This window comes from Diuraphis noxia, unplaced genomic scaffold (assembly GCF_037042655.1).
Source record: "Diuraphis noxia isolate RWA-SAM2 unplaced genomic scaffold, SU_Dnox_SAM2 contig0001, whole genome shotgun sequence".
In the NCBI taxonomy this organism is placed as follows: Eukaryota; Metazoa; Arthropoda; class Insecta; order Hemiptera; family Aphididae; genus Diuraphis; species Diuraphis noxia.
The window spans coordinates 96449990-96468050 of NW_028301711.1; the positions used below are offsets into that span (position 1 = coordinate 96449990).

The 18061-nt window shown below is 27.7% G+C and overlaps 1 protein-coding gene and 1 pseudogene across 2 annotated transcripts in view; one reads left to right on the top strand and one right to left on the bottom strand.

The window, feature by feature from the left end:
• The window catches only part of LOC107170295 (uncharacterized), a 106505-nt pseudogene that overhangs the window by 27929 nt on the left and 60515 nt on the right, over positions 1-18061 (top strand).
• LOC107168710 (uncharacterized) overlaps positions 1-18061 on the bottom strand; it is a 35627-nt gene that overhangs the window by 11071 nt on the left and 6495 nt on the right. For both annotated transcript variants that reach the window (XM_089218699.1, XM_089218709.1), the window contains exon 2: positions 17033-17068. In XM_089218699.1, the coding sequence (XP_089074825.1) occupies positions 17033-17068 (36 nt within the window). The remainder of the gene's footprint in view (positions 1-17032; positions 17069-18061) is intronic.

Genomic DNA, 18061 nt, shown 5'->3' on the forward strand with positions numbered 1-18061 from the left:
GTCAACACGTTAAGTGAGTAATATCGATTAGGCTTTTGTATAGTCGAGACGATATTATAATATCAAGGCGTATATAAAAAAAATACTGAAACGTAGCCACGCCGTGTATTGTAGGATATTTATAAATTCATTAACTTTGCCTTTGATGTTTTAATATAGCATTAATATTCCAATATGATAAAAATAAAGATTAATTTAGTAAATATAACAAATGCAACGTTTTCGTGAAAAAATCAAATCAATCTTCCGCAATACTTGTATAGTGAAATAAGTCACTTCAAAAATGTTTTTTATGAAATATACTTTTCATAGGCTGACAGACCATTTCGCTGTGCAGATTAATTTTTGTATACAATGGTATTATAGAATTTAATTTAAATTTAACACATCCGTTACAGTTACCCACTCCGACACCTACTGTACAGCTGAGCGATACTTACTTGCCCATATTTAAAAAAATTATAAATCTCCAGTTCCTGCATACAATATTAGACTATATTGAATATAATACACCAAAACGTCGTAATCAATATCAATTAAGATTTTTTATAGTCGAAAAACGATAACGTAAAGACGTACAGACATACAAATGCGTAGGCACGTATAATGTATAGTAGAGTACCTATATTTTATATTATATTGTTTGGCTAGGCCAACGTTTCCCAACCTTTTCCCTCACGGCACGTAACCCATATTTAGCCATAGCACACTTGACACTGACTTATACATATAAGGGTGATTTTTTTTTATCGAAGAACACTCATTATTTAAAAAAGTATTGACTTTTTTCAAAATATTTTTTTACATAGTTTCAAGTTGTTAAAAACAAACGTTTTTATTAAAAAATTATATTTTTTGTCCTTATCATTTTTTAAGTTTTTTACTTTTCTGAATGACAACATAGAGTTTTAATTTCATATTCCAAAGCAGAATATTATTCTAAGTATTTTGATTCATAAAAATCGAATTTAGGACGAGTAGTTTATGAGTTATAGGTATTTAAAGTTTAGATTGGCAGAGTGGTGTGGTACGGGGTTACCCTGCAAAATGTTTGTCCACTACTCTGCTTGTTTAAACTTTAAATACATATAACTCATAAAATACTCGTCCTAAATTCGATTTTTGTGAATCAAAACACTTAGAAAAATATTCTGCTTTAGAATATAAAATTAAAACTCTATGTTGTCATTCAAAAAAGTAAGAAACTAAAAAAATGATAAGGATAAAAAATATATTTTTTTGTTTTTGGGCTTTTCACGAGCCATTTAGGCTTTTGGCTTTTGAAATTTATTGATATTGAAAAACAGAGACATTGCGTTATCATTATGTTATGTATGTTAGATATGAAAATCTAGTGCTAGTAAGAAATTTTCCATTGGTTTCCAACGTATTCAAATAGTTGACAAGCACGCCCTCATAATGAGAGTAAGAGAATTGTTAAAATTATTTTAACTTATTATCGAATTTATAAGTAATCGTAAAGATAATCATGGTATTTCGCGGTACACATATTTAGGCTTCACGACAAACCGGTAGGGAAACGCTGGGCTAGGTCATAATTTTTTTAAATAAAATAATTGTAGTAAACGTAACGTAACGTAACGTATTTTATATTTTTTTTTATAATAATAATAATTATGTCGTTGGCCATCGAACAATAACTAATGATAAATTAAAATTACTGTACTACGATATGTACATGATTGAAGTATGTAATTGTCCTTGTTGTCAGCCGTGAAAACACGTATCCAATGAAAAACTTTTTCGTATTTTATGGTTTCTAAGTATAAGCTGACGGAAAAATAAATTACGATCCGCGCGTCCGTACTAGACAAAATTCGAACTGTATAGATACCTACTGTCGAATGTCCAAATATAACTATAGATTTTGCTATAGATATCTTTGGTGCGTAACTATGCTTTCTTGTCATTCGGACATCGCTTTAAGGATGTAATATTATCGTTCGCATAAATAATAATACAATGTATGTATACGAAGAAACTATCGAGTAATTTAAATACTTTGCTCCATACCTAGCAATTAATTATAAATTATTACAAAATTTTAAGAACACCTAAAATAATATGATATTGTTAAGAGTTATAGAAACAACATTGTGTCGGGAAAAAAACCTAACCGAATAAAAAAGAATAATATTGTTTTAAATTTACAATACACCTATATACCTAAATTATCGTTGTAATATTTTTTTTTGATCACCTACATACCTATTATATGAACTTTTGTCACATGTCAAAAGCGTAAATTTTTAAATACCACTAATAACAGTATGAAATGCACTTGACTGTTGGCATTGCTGCAGTAGACCACTATTTGGTGACAATGACGATTTCGTGTAAACACAAAATAAGGTTCTAAAATCTTATTTTTTCCCATTATGATTTTTTAACGTAGAATTTAATTTTTTTACTCTCGGTGCAGGATTTCGAATGGTAAAAATAACGGCTTACTGCTTAAAAATGTTTTTGAATTAAGACTTCATGCTTATTTTATTTGCATATATTATATACAATATTATGTCGGAATGTTGGATACAGAAAATTGTTGAAATATAATTACTAGAAACATCAGATTTACACACATTACAACCAAGTTCAACGTTTTTGTGATTGCTGTGATAAGTTAGGTTAGTATTTGTAACTACTAACTACTGCAAAATTCGAAGTCATATGAATTTTGTCCATTCGTATTAAAACTGAACCAAAACCCCGTTATATGTATAGACAAATATAAACCGTCATCGCCGATCATATTTATTGACATACAATTAATAAAAATTATTACCTATTTAAATTCAATATTTATCTATTTTTTAATATGTAATATTATATAACATTAAGCAAACAGAGTAAAATATATTGTGGTCAAACACGCATAAGACAGTGGTAAAAAATTGTATGCTTTGGTCTTATGGTTCTCTCACTACATTTTCTACGGGAAATGAAAATTCTTATTGACCATATGTTTGTATTGCCAATTACAAAAACTATGTATTATGTACTATATGAAAACAAATTTTTAAATAACTTTTTTCAATACTATTCATTGAATCCTATTTTACAATTGTGAAAAAAAGTATATTTACTTAATAATTACATTTTAAGAAGGCTTAATAATTGGGGTGATTTGGCAGAGCCATCGTTAGGGTCTTAGCTCCCCTCTTCAAGGCCTTCTATTTTCCACTTCGGTTAGGTGTAGGCACCTACGTATAGGGCCAAATCAAATGATCGTTTCCATTTCAATACCGTTTTCCCAGGCAGCATAACTATGACGGTGTTTTAATTTATTTCAAAAACATTGTAACGATGTTAGTGTTTTTCAAAATATTTCAAAAAAATGACCATTTCCCAAAATATGCTATTATTGTTATTAATCTTTGCGTACTGTCACGTGCGGACTTCATTATAATTAATAGATAACACTATATTATATAGTCTAGACGATATCGTACGAAACTGTCAACTGTGAAAGCCGGTGTCGTGTTGGATTTCGATAATTTGAAGAAGGAACAAAAAACGAGACGTACATTACTGCACACAAGTGTGTGGTGGACCGCTGACACGACGGTATAAACACTATAAACATTGCACTCGTATTGGTCCTGTAGTCCTGCGTGCATTCAGGTGATATTGATGCTCAAGCAGATGAGCGTCAGTGCTTTACCGTTCACCATACTTGTTTGTGTACATTGTAAACGTTAAGTTTGGTCATATTATATGCGCACAATCATATAATAAAATTAATCAGTTCTGCAGTGTTATGGCGGTAGGTAGGTATGTAGAAGGTTAGGCTAGGTTAAAATATATTTTTTATTCGATGTAACGCATTACAACTTACAAGCATAACATACGTAATTCAACAAATCATTTTATTTTGAGCGATTGGAAAACAAATTATACATAACAAAGAGGTATCGAATTTAAGTATTTAAAAATTACTTTAACTTTATATTAAAGTCTCATATAAGAATCGAAGTCCTCATAATAATAACGAACAAAAAAATTAATTGATTAACATAAAAACACACATGCAAGTTAATAAAATAATAAATAATAATATGATTATAATAAGTATAGGTGTGTGCTGTTTATAATAATCATTATAAAAATTTAGCGAATTCGTTATCACCTAAAATGTAGCTTAATTAAAAGTCGCAACTATACCTATGTATTATAATAGTATAATATGAAAACAGGTGACACAACTGGAACGTCAGGAATCACAATAGTCACCATATAAAATAAAAATATGTCAGAAAAATGTTCACATTATGAGTGATGTTTAATAAAATGTTTTGTATTTAGTATTTTTACATCGCTAATGTGAATGATATTATGAAGAAATGATATTTTTTTTTCTAAATTTGAACTCGTCATAATTTTCAATTTTTACTGGTTTTTTTTTTTACCGATCACTCACTTGTATTTTGTGAGCACCGAGTTTCATTTATGTTCGAAATCAAGTGGTATAATTATAGCGAGCTGTTATAGTCACACTATGACGTGATGGTTTTTTCTTTTTTCAACCTCCCACCCATTATTTCGCATCATCGTGTTCATCCTACGTTTGCAGCTTATCGATACTGTTTTCTTTCCGTATTATTGATGCTATAGTTTTATTAATAAAGTGGTAGACGCATTGGCTGATTTAGGTTTTATTGGTAAAACCTGATAACAAATTATTCATAATGGTTCTTTGACCATGCGTTTTTTCCACGTCACTCGTGGTTGTTCGAAAATGTCAATATCTCAACACAAGTAACAATACTTTGACATTTTGCTATCGTTACATGCATATAGTTTAAGAATACGTACTAACACGTGTATCAAGCCAAACAAAATGGAACAGAGATGATCTTGTACAGTCAGACAAAATTAAACGTACTTACATTTTATGAGTTAGGTACTATAGTATTTTAACCGGAAATATTGGACAACATTAATCGTTTTTCGATACATCAAACGTCATCCTTGCTCTAAAGTCTGGATTCGCATTTGTCAATAATATATTAATAGCCTATTACAAGGACACGTATATTTTTAAATTTTAGTATCGAGGTACGATGACAAAAAGCTGAAAGACATTGTTTTTCGTTCAAACATTTAGATATTTTATATATTATACATACGCATTATACCTATATAAATATAGTAAGTACTTCAAGTGCTTTTAACGACTTTTAATCGGTTTAACATCAAAGGGACTACCAGTAATAACGGTAGCGAGTAAAATATATAATAAATGAAATGTTTAATAAGAGATATCGTGAGGTAATAAGTACCTAATTGTAACGAGTATGATGTAACCCATCATGGACGATAATACATAATAACATTAGAAAATTGTTCATAACTCATAAATTCAATTCCTCACCAATTAATAACAGTTCATATTAACTAGTAATTAGTATCCATTTTCCATGTTTTAATTGGGTTAAAATTATTAAAACTTTTTTTTTTAGTTTGAAAATTGTAATTATTATTGTTTATTTAACCTGACTGTCCTGACATTGGTCAATATTTGGAAAATTATTTAGTATAAAAATTAATATTTAAATAAATAGGTGGAAAACGTCACGGATTAATATTATTTGTTAAAAAACTGCTGATCAAATTGTGCAATATTTAGATTTAAAACTTTAAAACTTCTAAAGTTAAGTTCACTATTTAAGGTGTTTATTTTAAGATTAACAAAAAGATACTACACTCTGTTAAATAAACAATATTTAAAGTATACATTTGTTTCTATAATCTGAAGAACAAAATACCAATCAGAAATATGGTATAAGGTTATCAATTTATTAAATAGTTAAATTTAATTGAATACATTAATTGTATTTGTATATGTAGTGTTTAAATTGAAAACAATACGCGAAATAAAGGCTTTATAATAATACAAAATATATAAAATAAAAAAATAATAAAATTGTTCATAACAGATATAAATATCACAAATAAGCTGTTACATACAAATCATCACATTTTGTTTTCTATTATGAATATTCATCGACTGCTGTTGATTATCACATAATAATTGTACGAATAAATTATTTTAAAAATTCACTCAAATATTTAAAAATAATTTTAACTTTCTATATAGTCTAATACAATTTTTATATCCTCATCTAGTCGACAGAAAATGAAATCATCGCAAAAGTTTATTAAATTATTATGTTATGATATTTCAATAATACGCATTTATCTTCTGTACTGCTCATCAATAATTTTGTTTTGAAATAAAATAACTCAAAAATATTTTTTTCTGGAATCATTACCTACTCATCTGCATACGATTTTTTAATCGACCGCATGTGAAACGAATAATCAAAATATGAAGTTTGAAGTCTTATTTACTTTTAACTACCTATACTATTCATAGTTGATAATATTGATATAAAAACAACGAAAATAATTACAATGAATACCTATTTATCAAATTTATTTCGTTACCATCTAAAATTTACTATACTTAGAAAGCGCAACTATATTATATTATGAAAACAGGTGACACAGCAGAAACCGAGATAATCAAAACATTAAATTAAATTAAAATATGCCAGGAAAATGTTCACATTCATGAATAATGTTATTTAATACCTATTATAAGATATAATGATTTAATCTGTATAAGTGTCTAACTGAGTTATGAAGTTATTATTTATGGCATTTACAATGGTAATGTAAACAATAACATTTTAATTTGATTATATATGATTATACACAATTTAAATTTTACGGTGTGAATTGTGATGAAAATACAACATAAATAAACGGCTACATTTTAAAATTCTAAATTCTAGTAGAATTTTTGTAGGATTTGGTTATTTAACAAGGCGCTTGTGATCACGGGACTATGCGAATGAGTACAGAGTTTGGCCTATCAGGAAAATGTATAAGAATTTTCGGTTGTACTCATCTACCTACAACTATCTACTGTGAACTGGATGAACTGAGTAACAGATTACTGTTGGTACTTAAATTATACGTTAGACGGATAATCTAGACTCAGGTATATGCTAATTGCTAGTTATATGTTAAATTCAATATTCGACTCTAAGGATTTTGTGCTAAAAACAATATAATATTACCGGGCAAGTGATTTGGTAAAGCGCGTGAGACTGTATTATTAACTTTATTTATTTATTGATTGATACTACCTACTTGCCTGGAAGTAGAAGTTTCTCTTGACCGACATTGATACTTGATAGGAACTAGGAACATTTTTCAAATAAATATTTTATGTACCCTATACGTGGATGTTGAGCGCACAGCCGAGTTAAAACTTTTATAGATAATAGATATGCATTTCCAATTTTTTTTAAATGCGTTCAATTAATTAAAATTATCGTAGTATCAAACAAACATTTATGAAGGTATTATTTTTATATTTATATAACCCATTTTCTGAATAAATAATTTGTAATTTTCACTTAATTTATGAAACGTTTAATTAATGAACGAAAAGGAAAAACGTCCACTGTTAAAACAATTTATTTATATATTATTTTACTACATATATTTTCAGAAAATATTAAAAAGTTAACATTTTAGTATTTTACTGGTTATTGTGATAAATTTAATACCAAGATGGTATAATGTCTTAAAACCCTCATTTTTCATCGTTATTATTAAAACATAAAATGTATATTTTGAATATTTCTTGAAATGTTTTCTTTGTTTTAATAGTATTTTAATTAGTACTTTTAATAAGCTATAAGGCTGAATTAACAATCAAATAAATGCGACTTGGAGGTATTTTAGCATTTCGACTTCAGAAGATGAGTTTTCCATCTCATAACTTCTACAGTTTTCTGTATTCCTAACATAAAAATATACAATTATTTTTAGTAATCGAATCGTTTCTTCCGGAAAATTTTCTTGAAAACTCCCGATGATTAGTCAAAAATGAATGTTTTAATTTACAATTTATCATTTGCTTTATATTATATTTATTGTTAGGTACTATCATTATGTCCAATAATTATTGAAAATCCTCATATTCTACGGACATCTATCCAATTTGATTTTCGAAGTTGATACTCAAACAAACACAAATTACATAGGTTCACGGATAAATAGAGACAGATTTTTAATGTAAAAAATACTGCACAGCTACCATTCCTAGAAACTTCGTAAACTTTCAATCACGTAGTCACCGTATCCTCTTAAAAATAAAATAAATTCCGTCTTTTCCGTATCATTTAGTTATGATTGAATTCTATCAGGACGAATTTTTATAGGTCACGTCGAATTAGATCTTTTGGACGTAGCTCAAATTTCAACCACGATGTCCCTTTCCAATCAGTGTTTTCTTTTATCTACAATATTATCTACTCCTGCCATTAACCAACACGTTTAATAACACTCTCATCACTGACCGTATAATAGTCGCAATAATAATCATGCACAAACACATATCATGTCGTACGGAAACATTTAAATTTCCATCGGTATACGTTTTTGATGACGGTATTCAAAGTCGACGAAACCAAAATGTCTATCATACACGTAATCTTTTGTTTATTATTATTTTTTTTTTTTATAAAAAAAATCCTTTGATATTATTATTTGAATAAAAATATACACCGGTACCTACATACAATTTGTGATTTCAATAGTTAAAATGTATAAGATATTAACGTTTCCATCACTCAGAATGAGTAAATCTAGTTTTTGTGATTATATACTATTATATTTAAAACTAATAGAAAACAATTAACGCATTAAAAAAAAAAAAAAAAAAAAAAAAAACCAAATAATATGGAATGGCTCGTATGACGTATATTTTATGTATTATATGTATATTATGTCGTTTGACTCCTCTACGGGGAAACGAGAAATCACTGTGGCCCACCCTGACCTCGCACGCTTATAATATTAAAATTACATCGGGCGCTATACGACTCAAATTTGAATCAAATTAATTTTAATTAATTGTATGATCCGAGGGGTATCACACCTGCCCAACTCCAAGTTCGTATATTTTATATATATATATCAGTCGCCTCCACACACAATGGAAGTGCGGCGCGCAAACATGTACGCGAGAAGCCCTATCGATGCTAGACACGTATGTATAAACGACTGCTGTACGTTTTGAAATTTCTTTCGAATAAGCCATATAATGGTTAGTCGTTGTTTTCGTTATTTGAAATTTAATTAACGCGAACAATGTGGGTAGGTACCTTACGCCGAGAATCGTGAAATGCTCATAAGGGAACTCAAGTAGAATAATAATAATGCACTGTAGGTAGGTAATCAGAATTACTCCTCAGTTAGTGATATAATTAGAGAAAAAACTGTCGGAAGCAAAAAAATAAAAGCTACTCCGTGTTCAACAACCCCGCCTGAGGTAAAAATGTATATTGTCTTTTCAACGTGTTTTATTGGCGAAAAAATTAAAACGTACATTTGTATGTGGATTTACTATTCGATAAAATTATAAAAATTATAAAATGTACCATGACAAAAGATTGAAACATATTTGAAACTAACTTTATAAACAAAATTATAGTTTACATTATATGCACTTCATATTTAAAGTTTCACAAGAAGAATTAAGAACTGTTATAATTTTAACTTATCTAAAACCAGCCGCATCTATACGACGACGGCGGTGATGGTATTATCTCGCATGTATGTACAACTATTCCTTGGAACCCGTAGAAATATGTTTTAGTATGATGACATATTTCAGAACATATGCGATGCATAGAGTAAACATTTCTAAAAATCGTATTATTTAATAACATATGTAGCCAGATGATAAGTTGTTGAGGGTAAAGGAAATAGTGACATAAAAATGTAAATTAATATTTAAATATTACTGTAGAATTTTAATTAAATGTTTAATTGTGTAATGCAACTATTATCATTAATTTACTTAGCTATATTAGATTATGTACCTTTGTAAAAGTCGCGTTCATAATATTATTATAACCGTCGTGGCGTTTAGCTGTTTTATCGAGCGAGAATGCCGAATCATTAGTACCTAGGCCAATTGTTTTAGACGAATAATGGGTACAATTAATATTCATCAGGCGAAATTGTTCGAGAATTTTATGCGAGCAGGATAGGTGTACGATACATATCATCTACTATAGCCCTATAGGTACATAGTATACAGTGCGATTCACCAAGCTTATATTACCTCAAAATTGTTTTCCTTTAATAATGAATTTATTTAAATTCTAATTTCTAGAATTTTTAGATACATTTAAAGTTCATATTATTCTCAAATATTAAAAAAAAAATTATTATTTATAATATTATTTTAATTATTATACTATTTAAAGAGTGTACAGGATATAATATTATTTTCAAATGATAATCGACTTTTTTCTTTAAATTATAAATCAATAAATAATCTTTTTTAAGTATTTAAATCGCTATTCAAACGATTAGTTTTTGAGTTATTTAAATATATTTTATACTAAGGCCAATAGATCCATGATAATAGATTTCTGAAGATTTTGGGGCTATAATGATTTGAAATTGTTATTACTTATTATTAATATCAATCCGTAAAATTCTTATAGTTTGCGAAAATTGTTCAGAATGATAAATATTAGATCTAATATTCTACTATTTGCATATTGTTCGCGGATTGACTACTTAGATGATTAAATTGCACGAAAATCATTATTTTTAATTTGAAGTGACTATAGCTTGACCAGCGGATTTTACTCTTTATACATTCAAAAAAGCATCGAAAATGTGACCCCACAAAAAGCATTCAATCCACCGTATGAATATTGTTATTTGTACATAGGTTATTTAAAAAAATACAAATCTTTGCTCGGACAACGCCCGAGGGGGGGGGAAGGCAGCTAGTATTTTATAATTTCGTAGGTCATTATTATTACCTAATACCTATATACTATTGTCTTTAATATATACATTTTAATAATTAACTCAAAAAAATCTTAACAATTGAAAATTTGGTTGAATAAATTAATTTTTAAATAAAAATTACTGGTGAGAATGCTTGCGGTGAACCATTGTACTTTATATATACTATATTCACAATTTACTAATACGTGAACTGTAGGTATTATAGTTATCCGCCCAGATGTTGTGTGTGTGTGTGTGCGTGGGAGGGGGGAGTGATAAACGGGAGGAATATTAAATATATAATATAATATACACGAAAATAAATGTGATCGGGTTTTTATTTTTTTTTTAAAGTTGGCTGTTGGCACTCCAAGTGGCAAAAGCGATCGCGCCCTTGCCTTTTAATGTTGATTAAAGTATAAATTAAATTATAACCCAACATTTTTGTTTTATTAAAAGTGGTTTAAAACTATAATGTAAAACATTATTTAGTTGTTAACTAATATTGATTATTATATTTTATCATTTTCCCCTTAGGTATGATATGCGTTTATTCATATTTAAATTTTACCGAGTTATATAATAATATTAATGCTCCGATATAACTATAATGACATTTTTCTATAGAATTATAAAGGGGGCATTTTTACCGTTCCGCCTTCTATCGCAACCACATGCCTGTTTTCCAGTCACCCGCTGTCACCCATCGACAGAGAGAGGGTTAATATCTAAACTTTTTTTTTTTTCATTTCAATAAATATGGATTTCAATACACGTATATTGTGCTTTATTAAATCGCATGGTTCAGACATAGTACCGCGATTGAGAGTTCCTGAGTATAATAATATTACCGAAATATATTACACCACTTCCGGACGCGCACGATCCACGTGTGAGACGTTGCAACTAGAAAATCGCATAAAACTGTTGTGGACCTCTTCGAGAGCGTTGTACTGCAGTGTTTCGGCTGCAGACGGACAGAGAGGCCTTTCATCGATTTGTTGTACTCGTATACATGCATGGGGCATTGGGGCCTCGCGATTATTGGTCTCTGGGTCAATATACCAGCTTATCGATATATCGATCGGTCACGAATTGACACGAACCACGAAAACAATGATATTAATAAATAATGATTTTTTTTTTTTTTTATCTTGCCACGGAGGTAGTGCGTACTGTTATAAATGAGCTTCGAGTGTTCTTCGATGACTTGCACTCAGACACGGTTCTAAGACCAAATTTTTCGCAGGGCCAAAAGTACATTTATGTGTAGGCCATCATAACCGCGAATAAGATTCACCTCCCCGAATATTTCCTTAGTAAAATATTTATGTTTACGTTTATGTCACCTCCTCAAACACTTAATACGCAGTATCAGAAGTAGACACATAATTTAATTTTTCAATAGGAAATCCAGAAATGTTGGCACGTAGGTATATACAGCTGCCCACCTTGTCGTGCGCAAGAATCACCTCATCAAAATGTCGGCTAATGTTTATATTACCTATATTGATTGTATGCGCGTTATTGTAGTGGATTCAAAACACCACGAAGAACAACCACGCTATACGCGTCACACCGAAGGTGATAATAATATACTCGGCTCATCATTCGATATTTATATCAACTCAAAATTGACTTAAGTCCCACGAAGTACAGTGAGTTATTTTGTACAGTCTTATGAAAAGTAAATTTTGCTACAACGAGCATACTTTATGGTACTAGACTATTCTGACTATAATAAACATAAATCACAAAACTATGCGAGATCGTTCTCTTATGATGTGGTATTACACTGTATATTGTGTATTGGAAAGTTTCTCAATGCAAACATATATATATATATATATATATATACATATTTTGTCGTTATCGTTGGGTTAGCTTTAAGTAAACGTATTTTGTGTGAGCTAATGCTGCATTGACGCTATATTAGTCTTATACTCTTATGTAAAGTAAAAAGTGGATTTAAAGAACTTTCTTCAAGATCAATAGGAATAATTTATACAAACTTACTTTCCTATAAAAAAAAATTCAGGTCAATTTCAAACATAATTTAACTTGCGGTAGGTAGTTTAATTTGATTTGAAAACAGACATTTAAATTCTTCTTCTTATTTTTAACAACTAGTAACTACATATTATTATTGTATGCTTATTTAAATATTCAAGTTTAATATACTTGAATTTAAATAAGAAATTAAAAATCTAACATTTCTATTTCACTTTTAATATTTTTTTAATTATACATGCTCTTCAATTAAATGTACAACATAAGTAGCCTAAATAGAATTTGAAAAGGTAGAAGGTATGATAAACAAAGTAGTTTATGTATTTATGACTCAATTTTTTCAACATATTGGAAATATAAAGAGTCGTAATATGGTCATATATATAAATTAAATATATCTAATAATAATTTATAGAAACTTACAATGTACATACAATTTTTTAATATTTATTTGTTTTTCATTATATTACATTATATTTAATCCAAAAACTAAACTCAGCATTTTAAGCAATAATTAAATTTATTTTATTTTCCACACTCTGCGGTGGAAATAGTCAAGTTAAATATTTTATAATATTCAATTTATGATAAATTATGTTAATCTGTTTAGGGTATTGATAAATCGAAATAAATGATGCATTTAGCTACTATTATAAAACTAATTATATTCAAAACATTTTGTTGAAGATATAAGAAAAAAAAAATTAAATAAATTAGTTTTTAGGACGTATAGAAATTATGCAACAATTGGAACACTCATAACTTTATACATTGTACAATAAACATGGATTAATATGTTTATGACAGATAACACTGTCTTGTCAGTTACAGAAACATTTATACCTGACATTTCAAGAAAATTCATATTTGATAATATAGAAGAAACCGTCAACGGGTCGTTTTGAAGTAGTCGAGCAATTCGGTTTATTATAAAATAGTGCCTATTCACTAGGTACCCATAACAACACAATTTATTTTAATACTTTAATCAATAACAGAATGACTTTTAAAAATTGACTTCTTGAAAAAGTTTCCAAAATTAAAAATTAAAACTTATTTGTAACTAATAGACAGTGCAAACGTTTTATTAAATTGATATTTGTTGAAGGTGTTTGAATTCTTTAGTACCTATTTGTGAGCAGGTTACAATGAATATAATATTATATAGTTTACTTTGGAAAAACAATGCAAATAGCATTAACACGGCACCCCTAATTTTAACAATAGTTGAAAAGTTATAATTTCACGCAATAGCTATTTGTTTGTAATGAAATGACGTTGAAAACTTCATTCCATTCAAATGAATTATAATTACAGAATGAGTGGTTTCCATATTATTATAATCTCTACGCCAAACAGTATGGTTTTTGCTTTATCATCAAAAACAAATGCGAACTTTGAAAGTCAATAATTTAGACATGTATTACGTGGTTCACTGATTATAGAAATCATTTCCATAATTAATAATTAGAAAACTTATTTAATTTAATATTAAAATAAAATTTTGTTTTTTTAAAACATGTATTTCAATATAGGTAATAGCATTTTTATAACCACAATCGAAATATTGTATAGAAGAAGAAAGAATCTTATGTTAATTAAATTATTATCAAAATGTAAAACTGTATTTATATAACTAATCAAAGCTTTTAATTAGCAGATACTATTATCATCTATGGGGTATTTCCATAAAATAAAATATAATAGATAGGTAATGAAATAAAAAGCTATAAAAGCTAAAAAAAATATAGGTAATGAAATCAACTTGAAATAGGTAGGTTAGGTTATACATAGAAAAATTAAAACTATCATATCTAATTGCCTTTTGGCGAACACATTACTAAAACTTATTATTGCATTTTCATAAAATGATTACAAAATAAAATATGAGAAATAATATAATATAATTAGGTAATTATAATTGTTAACTGGTATTTACGATAATATCGCTAACGTATATACCTACGTAATGACTATCATAGAACACTAAAATTTAGAATACTCAATTACATTTTAAATCTATAATAATTAAATAATCTGATTAAAACACAACTATAGGAATTATTAGGAAAAAGATTTTGGTACTTTTTCAAAGCATTTAAAATGTAAGTCGATTGTATTATTTGTATTTGTTACATGTTTATCTATCTATATGTTTTGTACATTTTCTAAATATGACCTCAGAATCAGATTATTACTAAAATCATATTATATGATTGGTTGAGACATTGAACAGAAGTTAACTAAATAACATTTATGATTTTAGATTAACTACATATCTTATTTATTTATTAATAATTTGTATGTAATTTATTTTGGTCGAATGCATTAAATTTCTGTTTTGGATTATAGGAAATAATTATGATGAATAAAATACGAGAGAAAATACCTATAAATTGGAATCGAGAAAAATATTATATGACAAAGAAACCATGGTACATAAAATGTCTGACTCTCAGTTGACGTTTTATTTCTTCGATTAAATGTTACATACCTAGTGCACATATTCAGAAATGTCATTTCTTTGTAGGTAATAAAAAAAAAAAATGTATAAACTTGATGTGGACGTTTTTGTATGCTTTTCATTCGAAATAAATATTGCATTTATTTAAATCATAAGTATAATTAATTTTATTAGAATTTTAAATATGAGTAAAAAAAAACCTTCACCATAACTTTACGTTCCGTGCAGTAGTACCTATGTATCCCCCTATACGTATTTTGTCGTTTAGTGTCATCATTCCCTTCACTCCCTTCTAAAAAGCGATGACGTCATTTTAACAGTCCCTTTTTATATAACTATAGGGTGATGCTCTTGATGTTCGAGCGTTTGTGGTGTTGCCAATGGCGACTTTGATAATACAGACACAGGTCACTGTCCCCGTTCGTTTTCTCCTCGCAATGTTTAGGTTCCACTGCGTTTCTGATGTATATATTTTTATTTTTCTCATTTAAAAAATGTTTATGCAAAACGACTTGGACATTAGCGTTATCATGGTGAAATTGAACAGAATATTAATAGCGTAATAGGTATATTTTCTTATCAACGAGCGTTATTGTGGTTTAAGAACATAATAATAATTAATGTCTCTCAACTGTTTTTTTGATTTACTATGATTTTCAAAATGTCTACAATTCTACATAGCTTGACTCAAGGTTCAAAGAATTGAGTGTACTTAAACAATTATACAGGACACTAATTATTGAGGTACAATCAATTGTATGTATGGTTCGACCACGGCTTTTAATTTTCATACACGCTTGACGCTTTCATATTATAATACGGGCATAACAACTAGTATATTCAAAAATATGTACAATGAGGGAATTGTGAATGTCATACACATATAATATTTAATATTATATACATATATGAATAATAATAATCATTTAACTATTATTCGTCACCTACAGTGGTGGTCTAACGGTGGGAGGGAATGAGGGGGATATATCTCCCATGATCTTTTATTCAATGATGGACAATAATCGATAACCATAAATTAAGTTTTTAATAATTAAATAGCGCCTATTAAAAATCAGCCATATCGCTCCTCATTCATCCCATGACAAACTAATTTGACCACCATTGGTCGTCATTCAAGATATAGTTAATATAATGTACAGCGCCTTCCAAATTGAGTGGGACAAAATGGTCGGAATAATGTTTTTTTTTCTGAAATCCTCATTATTTTTATCACATGAAATTTTGAAGGTTATATTCATTTATATTACGTATTACATAATGTGTCTTATGTAGGTATAATAAAGCTGAATGCTGATTACTGTTGAAAAACTTCGAGAGTTATGAAATAATGGAATGCATTGAGTATTATAAACACGAGTATACGCAACCTAATCAAATAACTTTCAGTCTGATTTAATTAGAAATTGTATTGAAAACTATTTTGATTAGATGATTAATAATTATTATTTGTATCGAACAAAACTGAGTAAAATTCATATCAAATTAAATTGAATTATTTTAAAATAATTTTTATTGGTCTGATTAATATTTATGAGTGTGATAAATACGATTTTTAATTGAACCGGATTATTATTTTCTACATTCATTGACTTTTATTAAAACATAGGTAGGTATATAATGATAACTGGGTGTATGATTAAATAATATGTCTAACTAATAATATTAAAATAAAACGTAACTTACCTTCTAAGTCTTGACCAAGGTTAGAAGAAGAATCATCTGAAAGTTTAAAACTATAAGCTATTTTCTTTTCATTTAAACAAATTATATAAAATACACAATGTAATATAAATACTTATAACAATATTTAAGCGATAGTGTGAGTAAGATACTATTATATTATAATATTATAAAAAAGCGATTTATGTAAAATAAACATAGTTTTAAAAGCAAATAAAAACACTTAAATGTGTTATAATGCAATTATTTATGTGAAATAAAAAAAAGCCAAAACAGATAAAGCAAAATAGAATTGAATAAAAATAGGTGATAGATTAGAATATTGAGAATAAAAAGTAATTTGTACATTTTCCGATCGGTGTGAAAAAAACACGTTTCTTTTTGTCGTATAGTTATTGAAAAATATATTATTTGATATCAATTGAATTAAGTTATGGCTTATGATACATTGTTTAAAGATTTAAAATTCATAAAATCATAGGTAGTTGGTACAAAAAAAGAGAATAGGTGATAAAATATAATAAGATTTTCAGCCCATTTAATAAAATGTGCCCTTTTGTTCATAATTTAATTTATTGATTATACCTAAGGTACGATGTTAAAGTATATATAATTTACGTTAGTTTTTTAAATTTCATATTAATTATTTGAACTTTGAACTTGCTTCGAATATGATGATATTCTAATATTTATAGTAAAAATGTTGTTTAGTTCTATAGTTAATTTTTTTTTACTTATTTTAAAATTATAAAAACATAGTAGACAGCGTAGATTTTTATGGTTGGATAAATATTAACAAGTTTAATTAGATGAAATATTTACTTATATGTTAAAAAAAATTGAAATAACCTTATTAGTTGATGTAACTATATTACACTCGTATTTGCCGATTTTTTCTTAACACAAAATATTATTGTCCCGTTTTCTTTTTCTTCTTATTTTTGAGTATAAAAAAATAAAACTGTCCATTATTTTTTCAATATTTATGAAAAATATAAGTGAATTTCTTATATGCTTTAGATATGGTTATTT